Source organism: Pan paniscus, chromosome 5 (genome assembly GCF_029289425.2).
Source record: "Pan paniscus chromosome 5, NHGRI_mPanPan1-v2.0_pri, whole genome shotgun sequence".
Classification (NCBI taxonomy): domain Eukaryota; kingdom Metazoa; phylum Chordata; class Mammalia; order Primates; family Hominidae; genus Pan; species Pan paniscus.
The window spans coordinates 43716441-43740037 of NC_073254.2; the positions used below are offsets into that span (position 1 = coordinate 43716441).

A 23597-nucleotide genomic window follows, 5' to 3' on the forward strand; every position below is an offset into this window, starting at 1 on the left:
TTTGACCATATCTATTAACTCTTAGATCTTCTAAGAAATTTATAATTAGAGCCAGTAATTCAGTTTTTCAGAATATAAACTGACATTTAGACACAAATTCATATTGAATTATTGGCAGTAGTAGTAACAATAATCAAAACAAGGAGTGTAAATATGTTCAACAATAGGAAAGTGGTTAAATAGATTTTAATACACTTCCTTGGTGAAATTACATTTGCAGCTTTTTTTTTTTTTTTTTTTGAGATGGAGTCTTGCTCTGTCGCCCAGGCTGGAGTGCAGTGGCGCAATCTCGGCTCACTGCAAACTCCGCCTCCTGGGTTCACGCCATTCTCCTGCCTCAGCTTCCCGAGTAGCTGGGACTACAGGCGCCTGCCACCATGCCCGGCTATTTTTTTGTATTTTTAGTAGAGACGGGGTTTCACTATGTTATCCAGGATGATCTCGATCTCCTGACCTCGTGATCCACCCGCCTCGGCCTCCCAAAGTGCTGGGATTACAGGTGTGAGCCACCATGCCCGGCCCAATTTGCAGCTATTTCAATTATGTTTTAAATACCAGAAAACATAGGAATATTTTCTGATATAATGCACACGAAAAAACCCAAACTCTGCTGGTAGTGAGTTGGGAGAAGTAGATTGGGTAACAACAGAGATCCAGGTAAAAGGTGGATCCCTTTGTGTTCTTTCATTTTTTGTGTTTTCTGAAGATATGATCGATATAGGAAAAATGATTCCCATTAACATTTCTATAATTAGCTCTATAATTAAGAGGTCATTCCACATGCCAGAGGTAGAACTTGGGACAAATATGGAATTTGACAAAAGGGAAAAACAAGGAGAAATGCTATCCAGGGGAATAAAGAGATGAATTGAAATAGAATTTGAAATAAAACTCAACAGACATTTCTTCAGTCTCTTCTTTTTCCACTTATTTGAAATGTCATTTAAATATTATTATAATTATATATAATATAATTGTAATTGTATATAAGATAATTATATAATATAATTATATATAATAATATATAATATAATTATATTATAATATATAATATAATTATATTATAATTATATATAATATATCATTATCATAATTATATGTGATATAGAACTATATATAATATATAATTATATTCCACGTCAACCTCATCTTGCCTGGTTTTGTATTGTTTAACTGTGCTAAATTACTTGTAATGATGAAATGCTTTGTTTTGTAAAGCTTTCTCTGTTGCCTAAAATGTTGCCTCATCTGTGTCCTTACATTACTAACTGTAAACCATCATTTAAATGTCTCAGTTTAAGAATCATTGCCTTCTGGAACTAGCACATTTCTTCAGCAGAGGAACTGTGATATTTCTCCTCTGGACTACTGCTGTCTTGTGAACAATAAATGTTTATTGAATGACTACCACAGATAAAGAGTAAGCTAATTCAGGTCAATATGAGAAAAAAGGATTCCCATTAACATTTCTATAATTAGCTCTATAATTTAGAAAAGATGCCACATACCTGAGGTAGAACTTGGGACAAATAAGGAATTTAACAAAAGGGAAGAAAGGATAAATGCTATCCAGAGGAATAAAGAGATGAATTGAAAATAGAATTTGAAATAAAACTCAACTGACATTTAAGGTTTCCAGATTGAGACGCACACACTTAGCTGGTTTAAAACCAGCTAGATTGGTTGGGCGCAGTGGCTCATGCCTGTAATCCCAGCAATTTAGGAGGCCGAGATGGGTGGAGCACCTGAGGTCAGGAGTTCGAGGCCAGCCTGGCCAACACAAAGAAACCCCGTTTCTACTAAAAATACAAAAAATTAGCTGGGCATGGTGGCGGGCATCCGTAATCCCAGCTACTTGGAAGGCTGAAGCAGGAGAATCGCTTGAACCCAGGAGGTGGAGGTTGCAGTGAGCTGAGATCGTGCCATTGCATTCCAGCCTGGGCAACAAGAGTAAAATTCGTTCTCAAACAAAACAAAAACAAAGCCAGCTAGATTGAAGCCAAATTACATACCGAAAACAGTTCTGAAAAGGTGCATATGATGAATTTTATCAAGAGATCAGAGGGTTCAAAGTGTTTGAAGACTTTGATTCTGATGGAATAATTTTTGGCTTGGAATAACTGGTAATTTAATTATAAGGATATTAAAATCCCTAACTAAAGGCGTAGACAGGATGGTTATAGAATAATAGTATGCAAGTGGAAGGCAATCCAACAAAGTCTCCTGACTACCCTGAAGTTGATAGGAAATTGACATGACTTGTCTCAAGGAACAGAGTACATTGGGGGAACTTCTGAAAAGAAAGGAGTTTCTAACTTTGAAGACATGTCATATGGGTTCAGCATTGCTTCCTAAACAGAAGAAGACTTTTCTTTCTTTCCTTTTTTTTTTCCTGAGACAGATTCCTACTCTGTCACCCACGCTGGAGTGAGTGGCGCGATCTGGGCTCACTGCAACTTCTGACTCCTGGGTTCAAGCGATTCTCTTGCCCCAGCCTCCTGAGTATCTGGGATTACAGGCGTGCACCACCATGCCCTGCTAATTTTTTTGTACTTTTAGTAGAGATGGGGTTTCGCCATGTTGGCCAGGCTGGTCTCGAACTCCTGACCTCATGTGATCTGCCCACCTTGGCCCCCACAAAGTACTGGGATTACAGGCGTGAACCACCGCACCCAGCCAACAGAGGAAGGATTTTCTAACTGTTGACAGAATTCAGTGAAATCACCAGAGCCTGGAAAATAGGAAAATGAGTTCAAAGGTCATTACCATCATTGAAGATAAGGAAAGACTAAGAAGATTCTCATCACAATGGAGTATTTCTTATTTCTTACAGAAAAAGATTCTTGGCATCAGCCTCTTGAAGGCCTCCTTCATATCTTTATTTCTAAGGCTGTAGATGAGGGGGTTCAACATGGGTGTGATGATTCCATAGAAGAGGGAAACCATCTTTCCCCAGTCCTTAGAGGTGGATGAAGGTGGTTGAAGATACATATAAATGGCTGTTCCATAAAAGAGGGACACCACAATCATGTGGGACCCACATGTCCCAAATGCTTTTTGCCGTCCTTCTGCTAACCTGATTTTTAATACTGCTTGAGCTATGAAGCCATAGGAGATGAGGATCAATGTCACTGGAATTAGAAGAATTAGTACACTAAAGAAGAAGAGCTCAGCCTCAATAGGCTTTGTGTCAGCACATGACAACTTGAGAAGTGCAGGCACCTCACAGAAAAAGTGGTCCACTTCCTGGTGACCACAGCGTGGCATGTTAAGAGTCAAGGAAGACTGCAGCACTGAGTTGCCGAAACCAGTGAGCCATGAGAAGGCTGCCATCCTTAGGCAGAACCAATAATTCATGATGACTGCATAGTGGAGGGGTCTGCAAACAGCCACGTATCTGTCAAAGGACATAACAGCCAGAAGGAGACACTCTGTAGCACCTAGGGCCAGGAAGATGATGAGTTGGGCCACACAGCCAGCATAGCTGATGGTCTTTTTGTTGCAACCAATATTTACCAACATATGAGGGGCTGTAGTTGTGGTATAGCAGAGATCTAAGATGGAGAGATTAGTGAGAAAGAAATACATGGGAGTATGAAGTTTGGGATCCAGAATGCACACCATCATGATGGACACATTGCCAAATATGGTGATTGTGTATGATATTAACAGGACCACAAAAAGGGGCATTTGTAGCCAAGCCCTATCTGAGAAGCCAAGTAGTATAAACTCTTTTGGGGAGCTCTCATTTGCCCAATTCATGATGACTCACTTATTTCGCACTCCTAAAAAAATGTAAGATAGGAAAGCAATCAATGTTTGTTTATTGAATACTCTTACTGGAGCTGAATTAAATTTAATGAATAGCTAAGCATCAAATACAATTTAGTCAAGTGAATAAAGCCCTTGTGAAGTATAATATGGTTATGTTTAAGCTTAAAAGTAGTTCCTGTGTTTTCAGTAGTGTTTAAATTACTTTAAAGAAAATCATTACATTTAAATGACATAAAGTATGTAACATATGCATAACACATGGAAAATTGTGAGTTCTCAATGCATTTTATGTTCTCTCCTCTTCTTACCTCCTAACCTATCTTAATAAACAGTTTAGAAAGAAATATTACTTTTACTCCAATTATTTTAAATTTGGCCTGAAAATGCTGAGTAATATAGAGGTTATAAGAGTTGAATCTAAATCTGCAATTGATCTAAAGAAATTTTGCTTCTTTTAGTAACATCTTTACGTGTTTTTTTGAGTTGTGTCTTTCTCCTAAATGCCATGCATGTAGGTCCATTTCCACAAAGAACTACCGTGGGTATTAGTAATAAAATTATGGTTACTTGTGATATATAGTAATGACCACAGGTGTCATCTCCCCATCTGCAAATACCTTAATTAAAATAGCAAAACTGGTAACATAATTGTTGCTTTACTTAACATGTGCCAGAAACTGCTCAGTGTGTGAAATACATTCTTTGTAATTCTCATCAAACCCCTCACAGTCATGGTTTGCATTTTATTGCTTCTGTGATTCAGTAAGAATAAATAATTTGCACACTCATTATTGGTGAGGTCAAGACTAACACCTAGGATTTAAAGATCATTCTTTCTTTTATACCGTATTTCCCCCTAAATACACAGATAGTACAATAAGAATGACTGCATACAGCACAAAAGTGGTCATAAATTAAAATAGAAACAAACCAAAAGTCATATATTCAAGTTGATTTTCTTCAGTCTGTAAAAGTCATCAGTTATTTAGTTATATTACCTAAGTGCACCTAAGTTTCTTCAGCGTACTTTGCATGTTTAAATGAAATGTCATTGAGGTGGTTTACACCATTTGAATTTGCAAGCATAAAAATAGAAAGATAGACTGAAGAGAGAAGAGAAAATAAGTATTGACACAATTTACCACAGAATAAGATAACTTTTCCAGAGTAAAAACACTGATATATAAAATATAATTTGATAATGGAATGAATAAATGAAAATGAACAGAGATGACCCTGAGATTTTTAACTTCTTCCATTATATATGATTTTTTTTAGCTATGGATACACATTATTTTTTGGCAAATAACAGTAATACACCTTTGCTTGAAAAATAGAAGAGAATATGAGATTAGGCTTTTTTGAATGTCCATGTAAATTTACAAAATGATAAATATGTAAGGTAATACATACATTAGATAACTTGATTTAGCCACTTTATAATGTACACATATATCAAAACATCATGTTGTACACTATAAATATATACAATTTTTACTCATTAATACAATTTTTTATATCAGAAAAAGACTACACAGAAAGATAAAACATAAATGGCAAGATAGAAAAATATACAATGTTTATGGAAAAAATGGTTATTATATTAAAATATAAATAATTATTACATAATAATAAGAAAAAGATCAAAAGTCCAATGGAAAAAAATGAGCAATGGACATAAATAAGCAGTTTGGGGAAGAAAACAACATAAAATGACAGTGAAAGTATAAAAGATTATAACTTTTTCATTATTGAAGAAACACAAATAAAAACAAGAAGAAAGTATCACATTGTCTTCCTACTTAGTAGCATTAAAAAAAATCACTGTTAAAGGTTAGCTGTTAGGTAGAGTGCCTCTGGAGCCAGAATCTGCCAGGGTTTTATTACTGGATTGTGTGATCCTGGGCAAATGAATGAACATTCTTGTGCTACATTAAAAAACAATCTCTGAATTGATAAAAAGAGAGTATTGTGAAGCTCAAGTGAGACAATGTATACACATCTGAACTTAGGACCCTGTCCCAAGCATACTAAGCATTTAATGGATGTGAGCTTGATATCAATAGCAGTATCATTAATACTAATCACTAATAAGTCATTAATAGTAGTACTATATCATTATCTCAGCTTGTCTTGTATACGAGAAAACAGAAAATTTACTATTGGTGGTTCAAGTGATTGTTATAATTTCATAATATTATAACATGAAATTATTGAATTTCATATTATCACTTTGTCTTTGTTTCTAGCATAATATACTGAGTACATAGTTTTCCAGTAAATGGAAGTTAAATCAATGTAGTAGGTGATATCTGGTTATCTAAAGGGCATGGAATAAAAGAGGACCCTATTCAGTAGCTGTTATTTTCTACTCCTATTTTTTCACATCCTCTTCTCTTCACATTTTATATGGCACTGATAATTTCTCTTATTTTCTTCATATTTTATATGGCACCAATTTCTCTTTTACATTATCAGAAAATGAACTTACCTCTTGACAAGAACATGTTGATTCCACTGTCACGTTGACTTTTTGTCCTATTTCTATTTTCTACATGAATCAAAAGAAATCTTAAATCCCACTGACCGTTTTTATGTACGGAGATATAATGAGCAAACCATTCGAAAGAGTGAAAGGATACGAAGGATTTTTGGAATCACTGAAAATACTTCATATTGATTTCAAAGTTCCCAGGAAACAAATTGGGCATTCTGATTATTTAACATGATGCAACTCAGAGGCAGGGATGTAGGTGAGATGTTCTTGAGAGATCCTTCCCACTCATGGTAATATAATACACTGTATTAGACGCCACTCACCTTTTTTCTAAATGTCCAAGAGATATTCACGCCTTTCTTTGTGCTGTGTTTCAAGGGAAGTCTGGTTCAAAGACAGATTAATAAATGCAGTTGAGTTTTTGAATTTTCAATCCTTACGACATTCTAACTCAACTACCTTTTGCCCACTGACCAAGAATGAAATTAGCATGAAACCTGGACTGCATCAAGAACATGTGAGAAAAATACTTATGAGGAGAGGAAAATGTGTATAGATAGTGTGTCTTCAGTCATTGGGGCATTTTTGACTGACATGGGCTCTCCTCACCAGGTTCCTAGTGGATTTCTACAACGAGAAGTTGACTTTATAGACATCAACAACATTGGAAGTGTCATGGAAAGAAAGTTATGCCTTTAAATAAAGCCAACCAATATTTATTAAGGGAGTACCATTCACACAATTCTGTGTCCTCTTTTTAGCCCTAGGGATTCTAGAGTCCCTCAAGTTTAATTGGTCATTATGTCCAGAGAGTCAATAAGTCAACTCTATTCCTAACTGGGCTGGTTGCATAATACTACCACATATGTGGTTCACAAATTCTAAAACTAGGGTGAAGATTAGAGTAACAAAAATAAACAATGAAAAATAAATTTAAAGTTGTTTAATTAGGAAAGCACAAGGTTTAATGAACTTATAACCCCAAATTCCTTTTAAATAGTTGCAAGGTCAAATAGGGAGTCCTATGATGGCGTATAGGGAAAAATAATATTTCTATTTTCACTGATTTTTGTAATAAGTGTTTGTAAACTAAAGCTACCAGAGATCTGTAGGTTAAAAATTATGTCATACAAAGTCACTTAACATATTAATATACACATTGAAATTTAAGGTTAGCATTAATTCACTGGGTCAGAACACACAGAAATTACATGAAATTGCAATAGGGGGAATAGTTTTTGAAAGAAGCAGCTGAGGGCTGGGGCGGTGGCTCACGCCTGTAATCCCAGCACTTTGGGAGGCCGAAGCGGGCGGATCACCTGAGGTCAGGAGTTCAAGACCAGCCTGGCCAACATGGTGAAACCTAGTGTCTACTAAAAATACAAAAAATTAGCTGGGCATGGTGGTGGGCGCTTGTAATCTCAGCTACTCGGGAGGCAGAGGCAGGACAGGAGAATCGCTTGAACCTGGGGAGACAAGATAGGCCATTGCCCTCCAGCCTGGGCAACAAGAGCGAAACTCCATCTCCAAAAAAAAAAAGCTGATTTATGCAAGTTATGACTTAATATGTGACTTAATAAGTGCTTATCCTAAGATCTTAGTAAAATAAAGAAGTTGTAATTGAATTGAGCGTCAGCCTAGATATAATCTTAAGGAAACTAATGTGCTCGTATTTTAATGTATCTATTTTTCCTCATTTTTCTTTTTGTGTAGAATATGATCATTTTCTAAATTAGGACATTTTCTTAGCCTGTGATTTTTGTAACTATATGACATCTGTTATAGCTAATAATTTATATATAAGTTTAATATACATATATACATACTTTCTATATGTAATATATATTTGTAATTAGTTTTCAAATACAATTTGTTGTGCTTGGATTATAATAGAAAAGTTATTTTATTTTTTGTGGTTTTACTTTTTTAAAAAAATTTTACCTTTAGTTCTGGGATACATGTGCAGAACGTGCAGTATTGTTACATAGGTATATATGTGCCATGGTGGTTTGCTGCACCTATCAACCTGTCATCTAGGTTTTAAGCCCCTCATGCATTAGGTATTTGTCCTAATGCTCTCCTCCCTGTGCCGCCACCCTTCAACAGGCCCCAGTGTGTGATGTTCCCCTTCCTGTGTCCACGTGTTCTTATTTTCAACTCCCACTTATGAGTGAGAACATGTGGTGTTTGGATTTCTGTTCCCGTGTTAGTTTGCTGAGAATGATGGTTTCCAGCTTCATCCATGTCCCAGCAAAGGACATGAACTCATTCTTTTCTATGGCTACATGGTGTATATGTACCACATTTTCTTTATCCAGTCTATCACTGATGGGCATTTGGGTTGGTTCCAAGTCGTAGCTGTTGTAAATGGTGCTGCAATAAACATATGTGTGCATGTGTCTTTATAGTAGAATTATTTATAATCCCTTGAGTATATACCCAGTAATGTGATTGCTGGGTTAAATAGTATTTCTGGCTCTAGATCCTTGAGAAATCGCCACACTGTCTTCCACAATGGCTGAACTAATTTACATTTCCACTAACAGTGTAAAAGTGTTCCTATTTCTCCCCAGCATCGCCAACATCTGTTGTTTCCTGACTTTTTTTTTCCCAATGAAATGATTTGAATGGACACTTAAAACTGTTCATGAGTATACAAGATGATAAAGAAAACATTTATTAAATGAATAAAAGCTAAAAAGTGAAATGTTACAAGCAAATATCAAATATCCCGAATCTCTAGAATTTTATTGTTGAATATGCCTTAGTTATTACAAGTGGTCTTTATTCTTGGTGACTTAGGGATTCCCAAGAAATGTGCAATCACTCCTGGCAACTCAAAGTAGTAATAAGTTAACCTCAAGAGAACAATCTTGGTTAAAAAAATAAATTTTAAGTGTATTTTATAAATTATTATTATTTTTATTTTACTTTAAGTTCTGGGATACATGTGTAGAACGTGCAGGTTTGTTACATAGGTATACATGTGCCATAATGGTTTGCTGCACCTATCAACCTGTCATCTTTAAGCCCTGCATGCATTAGGTATTTGTCCTAATGCTCTCCCTCCCCTTGCCCCCCACCCCCTGACAGGCCCCGGTGTGTAAAGTTCCCCTCCCTGTGTCCATGTGTTCTCATTGTTCAACTCCCACTTATGAGTGAGAACATGAGGTGTTTGGTTTTCTGTTCCTGTGTTAGTTTGCTGAGAATGATGGCTTCCAGCTTCATCCGTATCCCTGCAAAGGACGTGAACTCATTCTTTTTTATGGCTGCATAGTATTCCATGCTGTATAATTGTATTAATAGCACATCCAGGGGTGCAGCATTGCTACATGTCTTCTCTATCCAGGCACACTGATCGATCAGGGTAATTTATTTATTCATTGTTTGCAAGGTTCTATGCCAGCCAGCCAGTGCCAAGGACTTCAGAGATAAGCCACAATACCTGCCTATGCGTCTGGTTGGAACATGAACATGGAAACAAACCATTTAATCATTTACTCAATAAATCTTTATGTCATGGTGATAAGTGTCAGGCACTGTCATGTGCACAGGAGATATATTGATAATCAAAAGAAATAAAGTCTCTGTTCTAATGAAGCTTACATACTAGTAAGGAGATAGAAAACTAATAATAAGTAAATAGATATATAATACAATGTCAGATAGTGATAAATGCTATGAAGAAAAAGAAAGCAGGGTAAGAGAATCAAAATTAGCTGAGGCTGTTACTTTAGACAGCATGGTCAGTCAGTTTCTGTGAGGGGGCAACATTTGACCTGAACAGAGTTAGGGGTTCTCATTCACTTGGAAGATTCTAAACTGAGATTTCGAGTTTGAATTTTTTTTGAAATGTTGCCAGTTAATGCATCAATAATTTATCAGCCGGTGTTCATTATATAACATTATACTTTAACAAGGACACTAAGCACTAAACTATTTAAAGATCTTTGTCTTTACAAAGGTACTACAAAGGAAACTACAAAGACTGTAGTTTCTGAAGTTAAGAAATGCAGACCGATCCTTTGTTTCTGCATTCATCCATTTGCATTGCTATAAAGGAATACCTGAGACTGGGTAATTTACAAAGAAAAAAGGTTTATTTTGGCTCACAGTTGTTTCCTGACTTTTTAATAATATATATATTTTATATATATTATATATATATTTTTTTATCATTGGGATTAAATTTTGGCCTGGTGTTCACTTTCTTTATATATTTATGAACAATTTAATAATGAGGTGAAATAGCCTTAAGTCTGATATATGATGCACCCACATATAAATGGAAATGGCATGCACAAAGACACTTTACTATTGGAACTGTATTGGAAAATTTATGAAATTTTAGGTAAAATTGCACCTAAAATTGTGTTACTAGTGACTGTAAGTAGCAATGCTAAATTTATTGTACTTGATGAATGAATGTATTTAGGCTAGTCATGGTTACTTTGGTTTAAATGTCTAAATAACATCTTTAGTTTTTAAAATGTGTTTGTAATTTGTACTATTGACAGGAGGATATTCTTGGACTGCAGCAGTTATTGGCAATGTGTGATTTGTGTTTTCTTATTTTATAGAATTATCTAATGTGATATGCTGATTTTTACAGGTAATATTTAGATATTTCTAATAATTGTATATTTGACAACCTACTAAAATGATTTGCTTTGGGAAAAAACTGAAAAACAATACTCAAACATAGGCTGCCTGTAAGAGGCTAACTTTAACTTAAAGAACACACATTGACTGAAAAAAATATTTCATGCAAGTAGAAACCAAAAGACAGCAGGGGTAGCTCTACTTATATTAGACAAACTTTAAGTCCAAAACTGTAAAAAGAGACAGAGAAAGTCATTACATGATAAAAGGGTCAATTCATCAAAAGGATGTAACAATTGTAAATATATATACACCTAATACTAGATCATCTAAATGTATAAAGAAAGTATTAATAGACCTAAAAAGAAACAGACTGCAATACAGTAATAGCAGGGTTTTTCAATACTTCACTTTCAACAATGAACATGTCATCTAGACAGAAATCAATAAGGAAACACTGGACTTGAAATGCACATTAGATCAAATGGACCTAACAGACATATATAGAACATTCCATCCAACAGCAACAGAATACTCATTCTTCTCAAGTGCAAATGGGACATTATCCAGGATCAAATATTAGGGAACAAAATAAGACTCCACAGTTTTAAGAAGATTGAAATCATATCAAGTATCTTTTCTGACCACAAAGTTATGAAAGTAGAAATGAATAATAGGAGAAAATTTAAAATATTTACAAACGTGGAAATTAAACAACATGCTCCTGAATAAACATTGGGTTAAATAAAAAATCAAAAGCAAAATTAAAAAAATTCTTAAGACAGATGAAAATGAAAACACAACATACCACAACTTATGGCATGTAGCAAAAGAAGATATTAGCAAGAGGAATGTTTGTAGTAATAAATGCCTATATTAAAAAAGAAGAAAGATCCCAAACAACCTAATGTTACATTTCAAGAAACCAGAAAAAGAGAAGAGCAAACTAATCCCAAAGTTAGCAGAAGGAAGGAAATAACAAAGATCAGAGCAGAAATAAATAAGAAGCTAGAAAACAATAGAATGCATTCACAAAACTAAGACTTGAATTTTTGAAAAGATAAAAACAATTGGCAAAACTTGAGTAGACCAACTAAGAAAAAAAGAAGACTCTAATAAAGTCAAAAATGAAAGAGGAGACATTACAATTGATACTACAGAAGTACAAAAGCTCATAAAAGAATACTATGAACAATTTTACACCAACGAATAGGGTAACCTAGAATAAATGGTTAAATTTCTAGAAACATAACAAAAATGAATCATGAAAAAAATAGAAAATCTGAACAGACTAATAATGAGTAAGGAGGTTGAATCAGTAATAAAAGTCTTCTACCAAACAAAAACCCAGAATATGATGGATTTTGCATTCATGGTTTGGAAGAATTAATATTATTAAAATATATGTACTACCTAAAGTGATATACAGATTCAGTGCAATTTCTATAAAAGTTCAATGACTTTTTTGTTTCACAGAAATAGAAAAAGCAATTTAAAAATTCATATGGAATGACAAAAACTCCTAAGTAGCTGAAGCACTTTTGAGCAAAAAGAGCAAAGCTGGAGGCATCACACTACCTGTTTCAAAATATATTACACAGTTATAGTATTCAAAACAGAAAGGTAGTGGCATAACAACAGACACACGGACCAATGTAATGTGATAGAGAGCCCAGAGATAAACTCATGCATTTGTGGTTAATTGATTTTTGCCAAAGATGCCAAGAATGAACACACTATGGAGAAAGGGCAGTATCTTTAATAAATGATGCTGGGAAAATCAAATACCCAAATACAGAACAATGAAATTGAAACCTTATTTCACACCATATGCAAAAATCCACTAAAAATGGTTTAAAGATTTAAATGTGTGACCAGAAAATGTAAAATTACTAGAAGAAAACATAGGGAAAAATGTTCTTGAAATTCATCTTGGCAATAATTTCTTGGTGATGATCTCAATAGCACAGGAAACCAAAGCAGAAATATACAAATGGGATTACCTCAAACCAAAAACCTTCTATATAACAAAGTAAGTAACGGATTGAAGAGACAACCCATGGACTGGGAGAAAATATTTACAAACCATACATGGCTAATATCCAAAATATGTAAGAAATGCAAACAACTTAAATTTGTTAGCAAGAAAACAAAGAACCCCTTTTAAAACTTAGCAAAACACTTAATGGACATCTTTCAAAAGATGACATAAAAGACTAACAGATACATAACAAAATTTCTCCATCAAGGAAATACAAATTAAAACCACAATAAGATATCACCTCATACCTGTTAGAATGGCTATATCAATAAAATAAGAGTTAATAAGTATTAGCAAGGATGTGGAGAAGGGAATCCTTATATACTAATGGTAGTAATATAAATTAATACAGCCATTATTGAAATCAGCATGGAGGTTCCTCAAAAAAAGATAGAATTACCATATGATCCAGCAACTATATTTCTGAGTACATAGCCAAAGAGATTGAAATTAATATGTTAAAAATATATTGGTAGATTTTCCTCTAATTTGGTCTTAACGTCTCTCTTCGAAGAGGAGCCAGAAACTCTAGCCCTGCTCTGATGGGCTCCAGTGGAGGTGGTTGTGGTTGTGGATGTTTTCAGTGTTTTTTTCGTGGAATACTTCTATATCCTGATGGAGAGCTAATGCCTAATTGTCCTATTTATGACCAGGTGTCCCTCTCACTGGAAACTCATTTTCACTGGCAGACACCCTTGTGGCTCTTGTCTGACTAGTGTGTCCAGTTCATTCCTACCAAGATAACCACTCTTTAAGAGAGCCTTGTCCAGAAAAGAAGTTAATTTCACGTATGTCAGTCACGCGAGACGCAAGTAAAAAAAAACACGTAATAGAAGTAGTTTTATTACTTAAAGATCCAGAGAGAAGAAGGAAACTTTCCTCACAGGCCTAACGGGAGAAGGGGCAGCCCTCAGAGACATGCATGCTCAACCAGTGGGTGGGTAGCAAGAGAGAGTGAGTGACAGCCGAGAAGGCCAAAGCCTTTACTGGGGTACACAGCATTTCCTAAGCAAGGAGTAACGGATTGCTGGGTTTAGAGCAAGCAGGCATGAGTTCTTGGGAGTTATGTTGTATTGAGAGGTGTTCACTACTGCAAGTCTGCAGTCCATGTGGGATGTGGGGATCAGTGGGATAAGTCAAACAGGTTGTATCTAGGTGCTCCACAGGAAGGTGGAAACCAAGAGGCCAAATATCTGGATTGACCACCTTGAGAAACTGGGAGAGGAGAACTCGAAATTGTGTTAAGGGTGACTAAGCCCTGCTTCTGGTATGAGAAAGTTCAACTTATATTGAAAATAAACACTGAGGCAACATAAAATCATAAGAATTCACTACAGATATTTGCACTACCATGTTCATTGTAGCATTATTCACAATAGCTGAGATATGGAAGGAACTTAAATGCCCATCAATGGATAAACAGATAAATATATAAAAGGGATATAATGTGATATATACGAGCCACATTATCTATATAAAATGGAATACTATCCAGCCTTAAAGAAAAAAGGAAATTCTGTCTTTTCAACAACATTCATGAACCTGCAGGACATTATGCAAAGTGAAAGAAGCCAGACACAGAAAGACAAATACCACGTGATCTCACTCATATGTGGAATCTAAAAAAGATAAACTCATGCAAGTGGAGAGTACAATATAGCTACCTTGGGGGTAGCGGATGGGGAAAGGGGAGATTTTAAACACAAGATATTTTTTAACCTTTTGCGGGAAAAATCTTGGAATTGAATTTAAAAGACAACTGGGATGGCATAAATAATATAGGTCAGTCTCAAAGAGCACATCATTAATAAGGAATAGATATACAGTTTAGTCTTTATGTATTCTAGTTTTTCAGTTGAATGGCTCTGAAATCACTCCTTTTTTCCAGTTGTCTTGTAAATTTGACCCTTAGCCCCATGGAAAACTGAAAAAAAAAATCACATGGCTCAGTAAAACCCATTCCCTTTATTGTAAATATAACTCACAGCATCTTTTCCCATATTTGTAAGTGATAAATTCACTGTCATCACAGTAAGACTATAACATCATACTGAAGATATTTCTGTGAAGAGTTTTGTACTGAGAACACCACACCAGGACAACTCCTTGAAGGGCATTAATTGCAACTTTGGGATTTATACTCCCAAAGGCCCCAGTCAATGAAAGAGTATCCCATTATTCTTTTTGGTTCCATAAAGATTCCATTTACTCTGGGATAAAGGGTCCATCCCCTGATACCCTGAATGCCCTAAAGTATTCCCACATTCTGCTAAAAAGCAGATCTTTTGGACAAACTCAGGCTCTCTTTTCTGTAGCAATGACAATCGCAGTTATTTCCAGACTCTGTTCTCCATAGTTAGATTTAAAACATTGGCAAAAATGTTATAAGAAGGCAATTAGGTTGATGTTTCTAGGTTGCATGGCAACCAGAGAGCCCCTTCATCAGTTTATACATGATGAGGTCGTAGGCCAGGTAGAGAGTGACAGGGAACAGGGACAAACACAGGAAGGTCAGTACTGAAAGAAGTTGGCGCACTTCTTAAGGGGTGTACAGCTTCTGTATTTCAAAATTGCAGGAAGTGTAGATTTTAAATGTTCTTACTACAAAAAAATGATGTGTGTGAGGTGATAGGTACATTAACTAGCTTAATATAATCATTCTATGATGTATATACATATCAAAACATTACAATGTACTCCATACATATATACAATTATTACTAGTCAATGAAAAAGTAAGAAAACAAACCAGATATAGTATAAAGGAATGAATATGACACGAATTGGGAAAATGTCTCTTAGTAATAATTGGGGAAAGAAGAGACACTCAGACATCCATTTTCCCTACAGTGTTTGATTTAAAAGAAGAGAGAAGATATTTTATTCCATAGTTCATAAAAGCTACATTTGATAGGGTCTTCATTTCCCTCTTTTCCTCCAAGAAGAAAATCGAAGCTGCAAACTTTTCTCTACGTGAGTTCTGGGGGTTTTTTTTGTCCCTTATTTCCTATCCTTTTTATCAACTCTGGAAGAATGCTGAAAGATGGTTTATACAACAGAAAAATATCAGATTTCACCTTTTAATTACTGTAGTAAGGAAATCAGGCAGCTGCATTAGGAAAGAAAATTATACCTGCATTAGCAAAAGTATCCACAGCATTTGAGTTCAAGTATCTTACAGAATATTACCTTTCAAGCTAGCGAAATTTTTAAAAAAATTCTTGCAATTTTTCCATGATTTCTCAAAAGGTAATGATCATTTCATTATCAACAATATGGAAAAGTGTACAGATATCTTTGTACCTGTCTGGAGCATTTGCACAGACTTGGCCCAAGTTCAACGTTCCTAGCTCTCCAGCTGTAACTCAACTAATTAGGCAAACCCTTACATCTTTTTCAAGAGTCAAGATTAGAATATTTGAGTTGTTAAAAGTTTTTCAAAACACTGAAGGTGAGTTGGGTGTAAATAAATTTGTCTTTTGTCATATTTTATCAGACAGTATGAGAGGAAGAGTTGACTGTGGCAGGAGGGGAGCAGAAGGGGGATGGCAATGCTATTTAGGAATATTGAAGAAAACCCAGAAATACAAATTATAAGTTGTGACTCAGAATTTAAAGTATAGTTCAGTTATTGGACTAAAGCATATAAAATTTTTTAGAAACCATGTTTAAGTCTTCTTGTCCCTGTCTAACAATCCTGTGTTATACATTCTTTCAATTTCAAATGCCACATTCTGACCTCCTCTTCACTGTTGTGCCTCAAAGCACTCTTCCTTTCTCTCTTACCCCTCCTGGTGTTTTTGTTAGACTCTGTAATCTTTCTGTCTTCCAATAATAATTATACCCCCATGTAACTTTGGAAGCACTCTATCACTGATATCTCTACTCTATTTCACTTTATTAATCAGCTTTGCTTATATTGTGAATTTTTATAAGTTGGTGTGTGTGTGCATGTCTGTTTAAACCTTCATTTGCATGTTATTTCATTCGTCTAGAAATAAACTGCTAGCATAAATAAATGAATATCATTTAATTCTTTCTATAATCATGTTCAATTATTTCTTTTCAGTTCATATTAATATTTTAAAGTGACTACCTAATTGCTCTTTAACATGGGAAGTTCCTATCTATAAGTAAGATTATTATGGCTGCAGTTATTCCTTTCTCTGTAACTGCAAAATTGGAAATAGTCTGAAAATGCAAAAAAAAATCAATTTAACTTTTTAAAATAAAAAATTATTTCCTTAAATATTGTCTTTCTGATTATGGAATATCTTAGTCTTCATTTATCCAAATGTTAACTCAAGGATGTATATAAAAGAACTCAGTAACTTGAAAAGCTATTGCTTGTATCCACAGCTGGACAAATATCTCAATGAAGCATACAAAGGAAACTGTATAAAAATTCTACTGCCATAATGGTGCACACTATCTGGAATTGGGATACTTTTTTCTCCAATCTGTTTGCAAGTGAGCGGTTGACAATGCATGGACAGACTTTGAGTTTATGCGATTCTTTCTTTAGGTACAGGAAAAACAAGAATGTTGATGAAAAAAAATGCAAGTTTTGAAGACTTCTTTATTCTACTTGGATTTTCTAACTGGCCTCATCTGGAAGTAGTTCTCTTTGTGGTTATCTTGATCTTCTACTTGATAACACTGATAGGAAACCTGTTCATCATCATCCTGTCATACCTGGACTCCCATCTCCACACTCCTATGTACTTCTTCCTTTCAAATCTCTCATTTCTGGATCTCTGCTACACCACCAGCTCTATCCCTCAGTTGCTGGTGAATCTCTGGGGCCCGGAAAAGACCATCTCGTATGCTGGTTGTACGGTTCAACTTTACTTTGTTCTCGCACTGGGAACCGCAGAGTGTGTCCTACTGGTGGTGATGTCCTATGATCGTTATGCAGCTGTGTGTAGACCTTTGCATTACACTGTCCTCATGCACCCTTGTTTCTGCCGCTTGTTGGCTGCGGCTTCTTGGGTAAGTGGTTTTACAACCTCAGCACTTCATTCCTCCTTTACTTTCTGGATACCCCTATGTAGACATCGCCTAGTGGATCACTTCTTCTGTGAAGTTCCAGCACTTCTGCGATTATCATGTGTTGATACCCATGCAAATGAGCTGACCCTCATGGTCATGAGCTCCATTTTTGTTCTCATACCTCTCATCCTCATCCTCACTTCATATGGTGCCATTGCCCGGGCTGTACTGAGCATGCAATCAACCACTGGGCTTCAGAAAGTGCTTAGGACATGTGGAGCCCATCTTATGGTTGTATCTCTCTTTTTTATTCCAGTCATGTGCATGTATCTCCAGCCACCATCAGAAAATTCTCAAGATCAAGGCAAGTTCATTGCCCTCTTTTACACTGTTGTCACACCTAGTCTTAACCCTCTAATCTACACTCTCAGAAACAAGGATGTAAGAGGGGCAGTGAAGAGACTAATGGGGTGGGAATGGGGGATGTGACAGGGAAATCATGTTGGCTGTTGTTTTTCCTAGGGTCTTATCCATCTTGAAAGGTTGTTTCCCTGCTTCTTTGTGATTTGTGTTTCATCTAACAGCTCACAAAACATGGAATAGTTCAGTTCCCCCATTTGTTGCTCTGTTTAATATTTGGTTCTGAAATATTATGTTGAGATAAAGGTTTTGATTAGTACCATTTTGGTCTTTTACAATTCTATATTTATTTCCATGAAAATTGTGGACTGTGGTTTCAACATAAATAAATGTGTGTGTGAATAATTATGAGGAGATTATTTTAAAAATATTGGAAATATTTCTGACAATGTGCTAAATTATGAACTGACCATTGATATGTATAGGAAGAGAAGGGCAATATTGCAAAGATGTAGGCTGAAGAAGTTTTTGGTTATTGAACAAACCTTAAATGAAGCTAAAAATAGTCACAGCAAAGAAAAATAGTAAACATAATGAATAACACCATTTATTATATGGTAAAGGATATGTCATAATTTTTTGGTTGAAATTCACTTTTTAAAGACACTAAATTATATAATTTATCCTGTAGGCCTGCATTCTTGTCACATTGAACAGTAAACTAATATCTCTTTAAAATGGCTGATTCGTTCATCTGTCCATTTATTCATTAACTTATTCTTCATTAGCTAAATCTTATTGGACATGTACTCTCTCCCAGTTTGTGAAATTCTTGGTAACATGTATAAATATAACATACTTTGTCTGGACAGAACGCACTCTCTGTCGGGAAAAATGGCAACATAAGATAAAAGATGAAGTATCTGTACAGGGCTTAATTTGTCACTGGGGTTAATGCTAATAAATTAAGATAGCTTTTAAAAATCAGAAACAATATACTCTGATTATTCTTCAGATTGTATACATCTTTCACTTTTTAAAAATCGAAAACAAAACAATAAGTTTGATAATAAACTCTGATAATAAATTCATAGCTCCTGTAGGAAGACAATGCTATTAAATGAAACAAAGCAGAATATGTGCTTAATTTGCTTTAGTTGGCCTAGTTAATGACATATTGAAGATAGCTTAAAACTCTTAACATCCTTGTTCTTTGCTGAATAGCATTATTAAAAAAATTTCTTTATTTTGATTTTATTTTTTCCAGCTTTACTGAGGCACAAATAAAATAACATATATTTAATGTGCACAATGTGATTATATATAAATCAAACCAAATTGTGAAATTATTACCACAATCAAATTAACACATCCATCATCTCACATCGTTACTGTGTGTAGGGGGAGCGGGGAGGGTCAGGACACTTAAGATCTAATCTCTAAGCAAATTTCAAGTATACAGTACAGTATTATTAACTATAGTCACCATAATCTACATTAGATCTCCAGAATGTATTCATCTTATGACAGAAAGTTTGTACCATTTGGCTGTCTCTCCACTCCCCACCCTCCAGCCCATGGCAACCACCATTCTATTCTCTGCTTCTATGGGTTCAGTTTTTTTATTTTTTTGATACATGGTCTCACTCTGTACAGGCTGGAGTGCAGTGGTGCGATCTTGGCTCACTGCAGCCTCTGCCTCCCGGCTTCAAGCAACTCTCCTGCCTCAGCCTCCCCAGTAGCTGGGACTACAGGCACCCGCCACCAAGCCCAGCTAATTTTTGTATTTTAGTAGAAACTAGTTCTCACCATGTTGGCCAGGCTTGTCTTGAACCCCTGACCTGAAATGATCCACCTGCCTTGGCCTCCCAAAGTGCTGGGATGACAGGCGTGAGCCACTGTTCCTATCCGAGTTCAATTTTTTTAGATTCCACATGTAAGTGTTATCATACATCTTTTGTCTTTCTGTGTGTGGTTTATTTCACTTAGCACAATATCCTCCAGTTCATCCATGTTATAACAAATGGCAGGATTTTCTTTTTATTGGCTGAATAATATTTCTCGCTGTGTGTGTGTGTGTGTGTGTGTGTGATCACATTTTCTTTATCCATTCCTCCATCAATGGATGCTTAGGTTGTTTCTTCATCTTGGCTGTCATGAATAATGCTGCAATGAACATGGGGGCATAGATACCTCTTCGGAATACTTACTTCATTTTTCTTGGATAAGTACCCGGTGGGATTATTGGGATCACATCACATCTCACACAGACTTCACAAAATGTGAGAACATAGATTCCTCCTGCCTCCATGGAAATCTTACCATTTGTAATATGTCATGTGTCACTCCAGCTTCTCAAGATCTACAAGACTCTTTTCTTTTCAAATTTATTGAAGTATAATTTATGTACAAAGAAATCTACACATTTTAAGTATATAGTTCAATGAATTTTTTTATATTTTCTTTTTATTGTATTTTTGTTAGACATCAAATATTGGATTTAATCAGCTATCAGAAAAAGTGTATAATTATAATCCTTTATACTGTAACAGTACTACACAACTTATAAAGCACATTAATATATTTTGTTTCATTAGAATTTTGGTCATCATAGAAACCCTAAAGCTTTGTTGACTATTAGCCTCTTGAAACAAAAGAAAAATAAGATATAAACATTATTGTTCCTATGTTAAAGATTAGGAAATTGAGTCTCAGAGAGATTAAGTAGTCTTGTCTAAATGCACGCACTAATAAATGGCAAATTTGAGTCTCAAAGACAGGTTTCTCAATATCAAATTGAAAGAATAGTTCAGTGAGTTTGACAAATGTATAATTGTGTAAATGCCACCACAATCAAGATTATAGGACATTTCTATTACTCCCCAAAGAACTTCCGTTTTGTAGTCAACTCTCCCCTTTTAGTCATAGCCTGAGGCAGCATTAATTTTCTCTAAATGTACTTGGTTTTTCCACTTTTAGAATTTCAAATAATTGCAATCATGCAGTGTGTAATCTTTGGGTGTGGCTTGTTTCATTTAGCATGATGTTTTTGACATTTATTATGTTGCCACATGTGTCAGTTACTTTTTCCTTTTTATTGCTTGTTAGAACTCCATTGTACGAATGTGCAACAATTTATCCATTTATCTGTGAAGGGCTTTGGGAGTATTTAAAATTTTTGGCTATTATGAATAATGCTGCTATGAAAATTTGTATACAAGTGTTTGTGTGGATGCATGTTTTCACTTAATTTGGGTAAATACCTTTTATTTGTACCTCTCCAGGAGGACCACATGCTTAGTGTATATTATCTTTATGAGATACTGCAAAAATGTTTTCAAGTGGCTGTTCTATTTTCACTTCAAACAGCAGTGTATGAGAGTTCCAAATGAACTCACATTCTTTCTAATACTTGGTATTGTCAGTTTTTATACTTTTCACCTCTCAAGTTAGGTTACCTGTGGCTATAATTTGCATTGAGGGGTGTTGACGTTGACCATCCTTTTGTGTGCTTTTCATATGCTTCATATATGTTATTTTGTGTAGTTTCTGTTCAAATATTGTACTCACTTTAAAAATTGGGTCATTTGTCTTCTTATTGTTGAATTTGAAGTTCTTTGTATATTCTGAACTCAAGTCCTTGGTCAAACAAATCTTTTGCAAATAGAGTACTGTCATATCTTTCAAAGAGAAAAATTTTAACTTTAATAAAATACAGTGTGTCATTTCCACAGAAAAAGCCTGGTGGCATTTTGATTGGGGATTGCATTGAATTTATAGACCAATTGGAGAAGAACTGGCAACTTGACAACATTGACTTTTCTGACCTGGGGACATGATATAGATCTCCATTTACTTACATCTTATTTTCTTTCAGAAGCATTTGAGGTTTTCATTGTATAGCTATTGTCCATATTTTGTTAAAGTCACCGCTATGTATTTCATGTTTTTAGATACCACTATAAATTGTATAGAAATATAACTGATTTTTTTCCATCGTCTGTTTTATTTTATTTTATTATTATTTAAGCTCTAGGGTACATGTGCACAACGTGCAGGTTTGTTACGTAGGTATACATGTGCCATGTTGGTTTGCTGCACCCATCAATTAGTCATTTACGTTAGGTATTTCTCCTAATGCTATCCCTCCCGCATCCCCCCCACCGCCCCCACAGGCCCTGGTGTATGATGTTTCCCCCCAGGTCCAACTATTCTCATTGTTCAATGCCCACCTATGCGTGAGAACATGTGGTGTTTGGTTTTCTGTTCTTGTGATAGTTTGCTGAGAATGATGGCTTCCAGCTTCATCCATGTCCCTGCAAAGGACATGAACACATCCTTTTCGATGGCTGCATAGTATTCCATGTTGTATATGTGAATTTTCTAGGCCTCAACTCCAACTGAGCTTCCCATCTACAATGCTTTAATAGTTTGTGATCTACTCTAATTCACATTCCTCCCACACAAAGCACTCAAATTAACAGAAGCTCAACAGAGATCATTTAGTGTCTTTTATTCCTTTTGATTCCTCAGATGTGACTTTCAATGTGTTTTATTTATCTGAGTGTGTATTGTAGAGAAAAAAGTTGAGGGTTGCTTCCTTAGAAATACTTTGCTGTAATTAAATCATGTTATGCCAGCTGTATTTTCACAAGTTACTAACATCACACCTAAAAATGTTAACATTTGCTGGCACCCAGTAGATTGGCAGGGGCCAAAAACTCTCCTACAATTCTAGTTACCAAAACATGAAAAATATTGGAGCTTGGTACAATCTCCTACAGACCAGGATATCAGACATTTCCTGGATTTTGATAACTGATTGAATTCTGCTAGTCCCCACAGGTTGTAGGATCACTGGTCAAATTCCTCTCCAATAAGATAGAGAAGTTTAGACATATGATTATATGACTATTTAATCATATTTATCTTAAAAATAATATTTAATATATTTTAAAGTAAACTGGAATGATATATACCAAGCTCATGGTAGTTGTCTCTGGATTTAGTGTTGGGTCAGAGAGTGACAGTTGAAGGGGATATGAACTGTATCTGTGATACTTTATGTGCTAAAAACTCTGAAAATAAAAATGACAAAAGTTATGGTTGATGATTCTGAATGATGGGAACATAAGGGTTTATTTTTAATATTTTAAATATCTAAAATAAAGGATGAAGAAATAATATAGAATGCCTTGTTAAAATATCACTTCAAATTAAAATTCACTATAATGGTAATAGCAGCTAACATGTATTGAATGATTATGCACTAGGCATCGAGGATAATGTTTACGTATTTTTCACATGGAGTTTTCACAACAATCGAGACTA

General features: G+C 35.2%; 2 protein-coding genes across 2 annotated transcripts; one reads left to right on the plus strand and one right to left on the minus strand.

The window, feature by feature from the left end:
- Positions 1–2721: 2721 nt before the first annotated feature.
- On the minus strand, positions 2722–3827 carry LOC100969613 (putative olfactory receptor 2B3). Its single transcript, XM_003829712.6, has one exon. It carries the CDS (start codon positions 3760–3762, stop codon positions 2821–2823), a length of 942 nt encoding a protein of 313 aa, XP_003829760.3. The 5' UTR covers positions 3763–3827; the 3' UTR covers positions 2722–2820.
- A 12169-nt stretch (positions 3828–15996) lies between these two features.
- Positions 15997–19215, plus strand: LOC100989679 (olfactory receptor 2J1). The gene is made up of 2 exons (XM_008955071.5): positions 15997–16365; positions 17274–19215. Exon 2 carries the CDS (start codon positions 17457–17459, stop codon positions 18393–18395), a length of 939 nt encoding a protein of 312 aa, XP_008953319.3. The 5' UTR covers positions 15997–16365; positions 17274–17456; the 3' UTR covers positions 18396–19215.
- Positions 19216–23597: the final 4382 nt, after the last annotated feature.

Coding starts and splice junctions, on each gene's coding strand:
- LOC100989679 (XM_008955071.5), top strand. CDS start 17,457: ATGTTGATGAAAAAAAATGCAAGTTTTGAAGACTTCTTTATTCTACTT.
- LOC100969613 (XM_003829712.6), bottom strand. CDS start 3,762: ATGAATTGGGCAAATGAGAGCTCCCCAAAAGAGTTTATACTACTTGGC.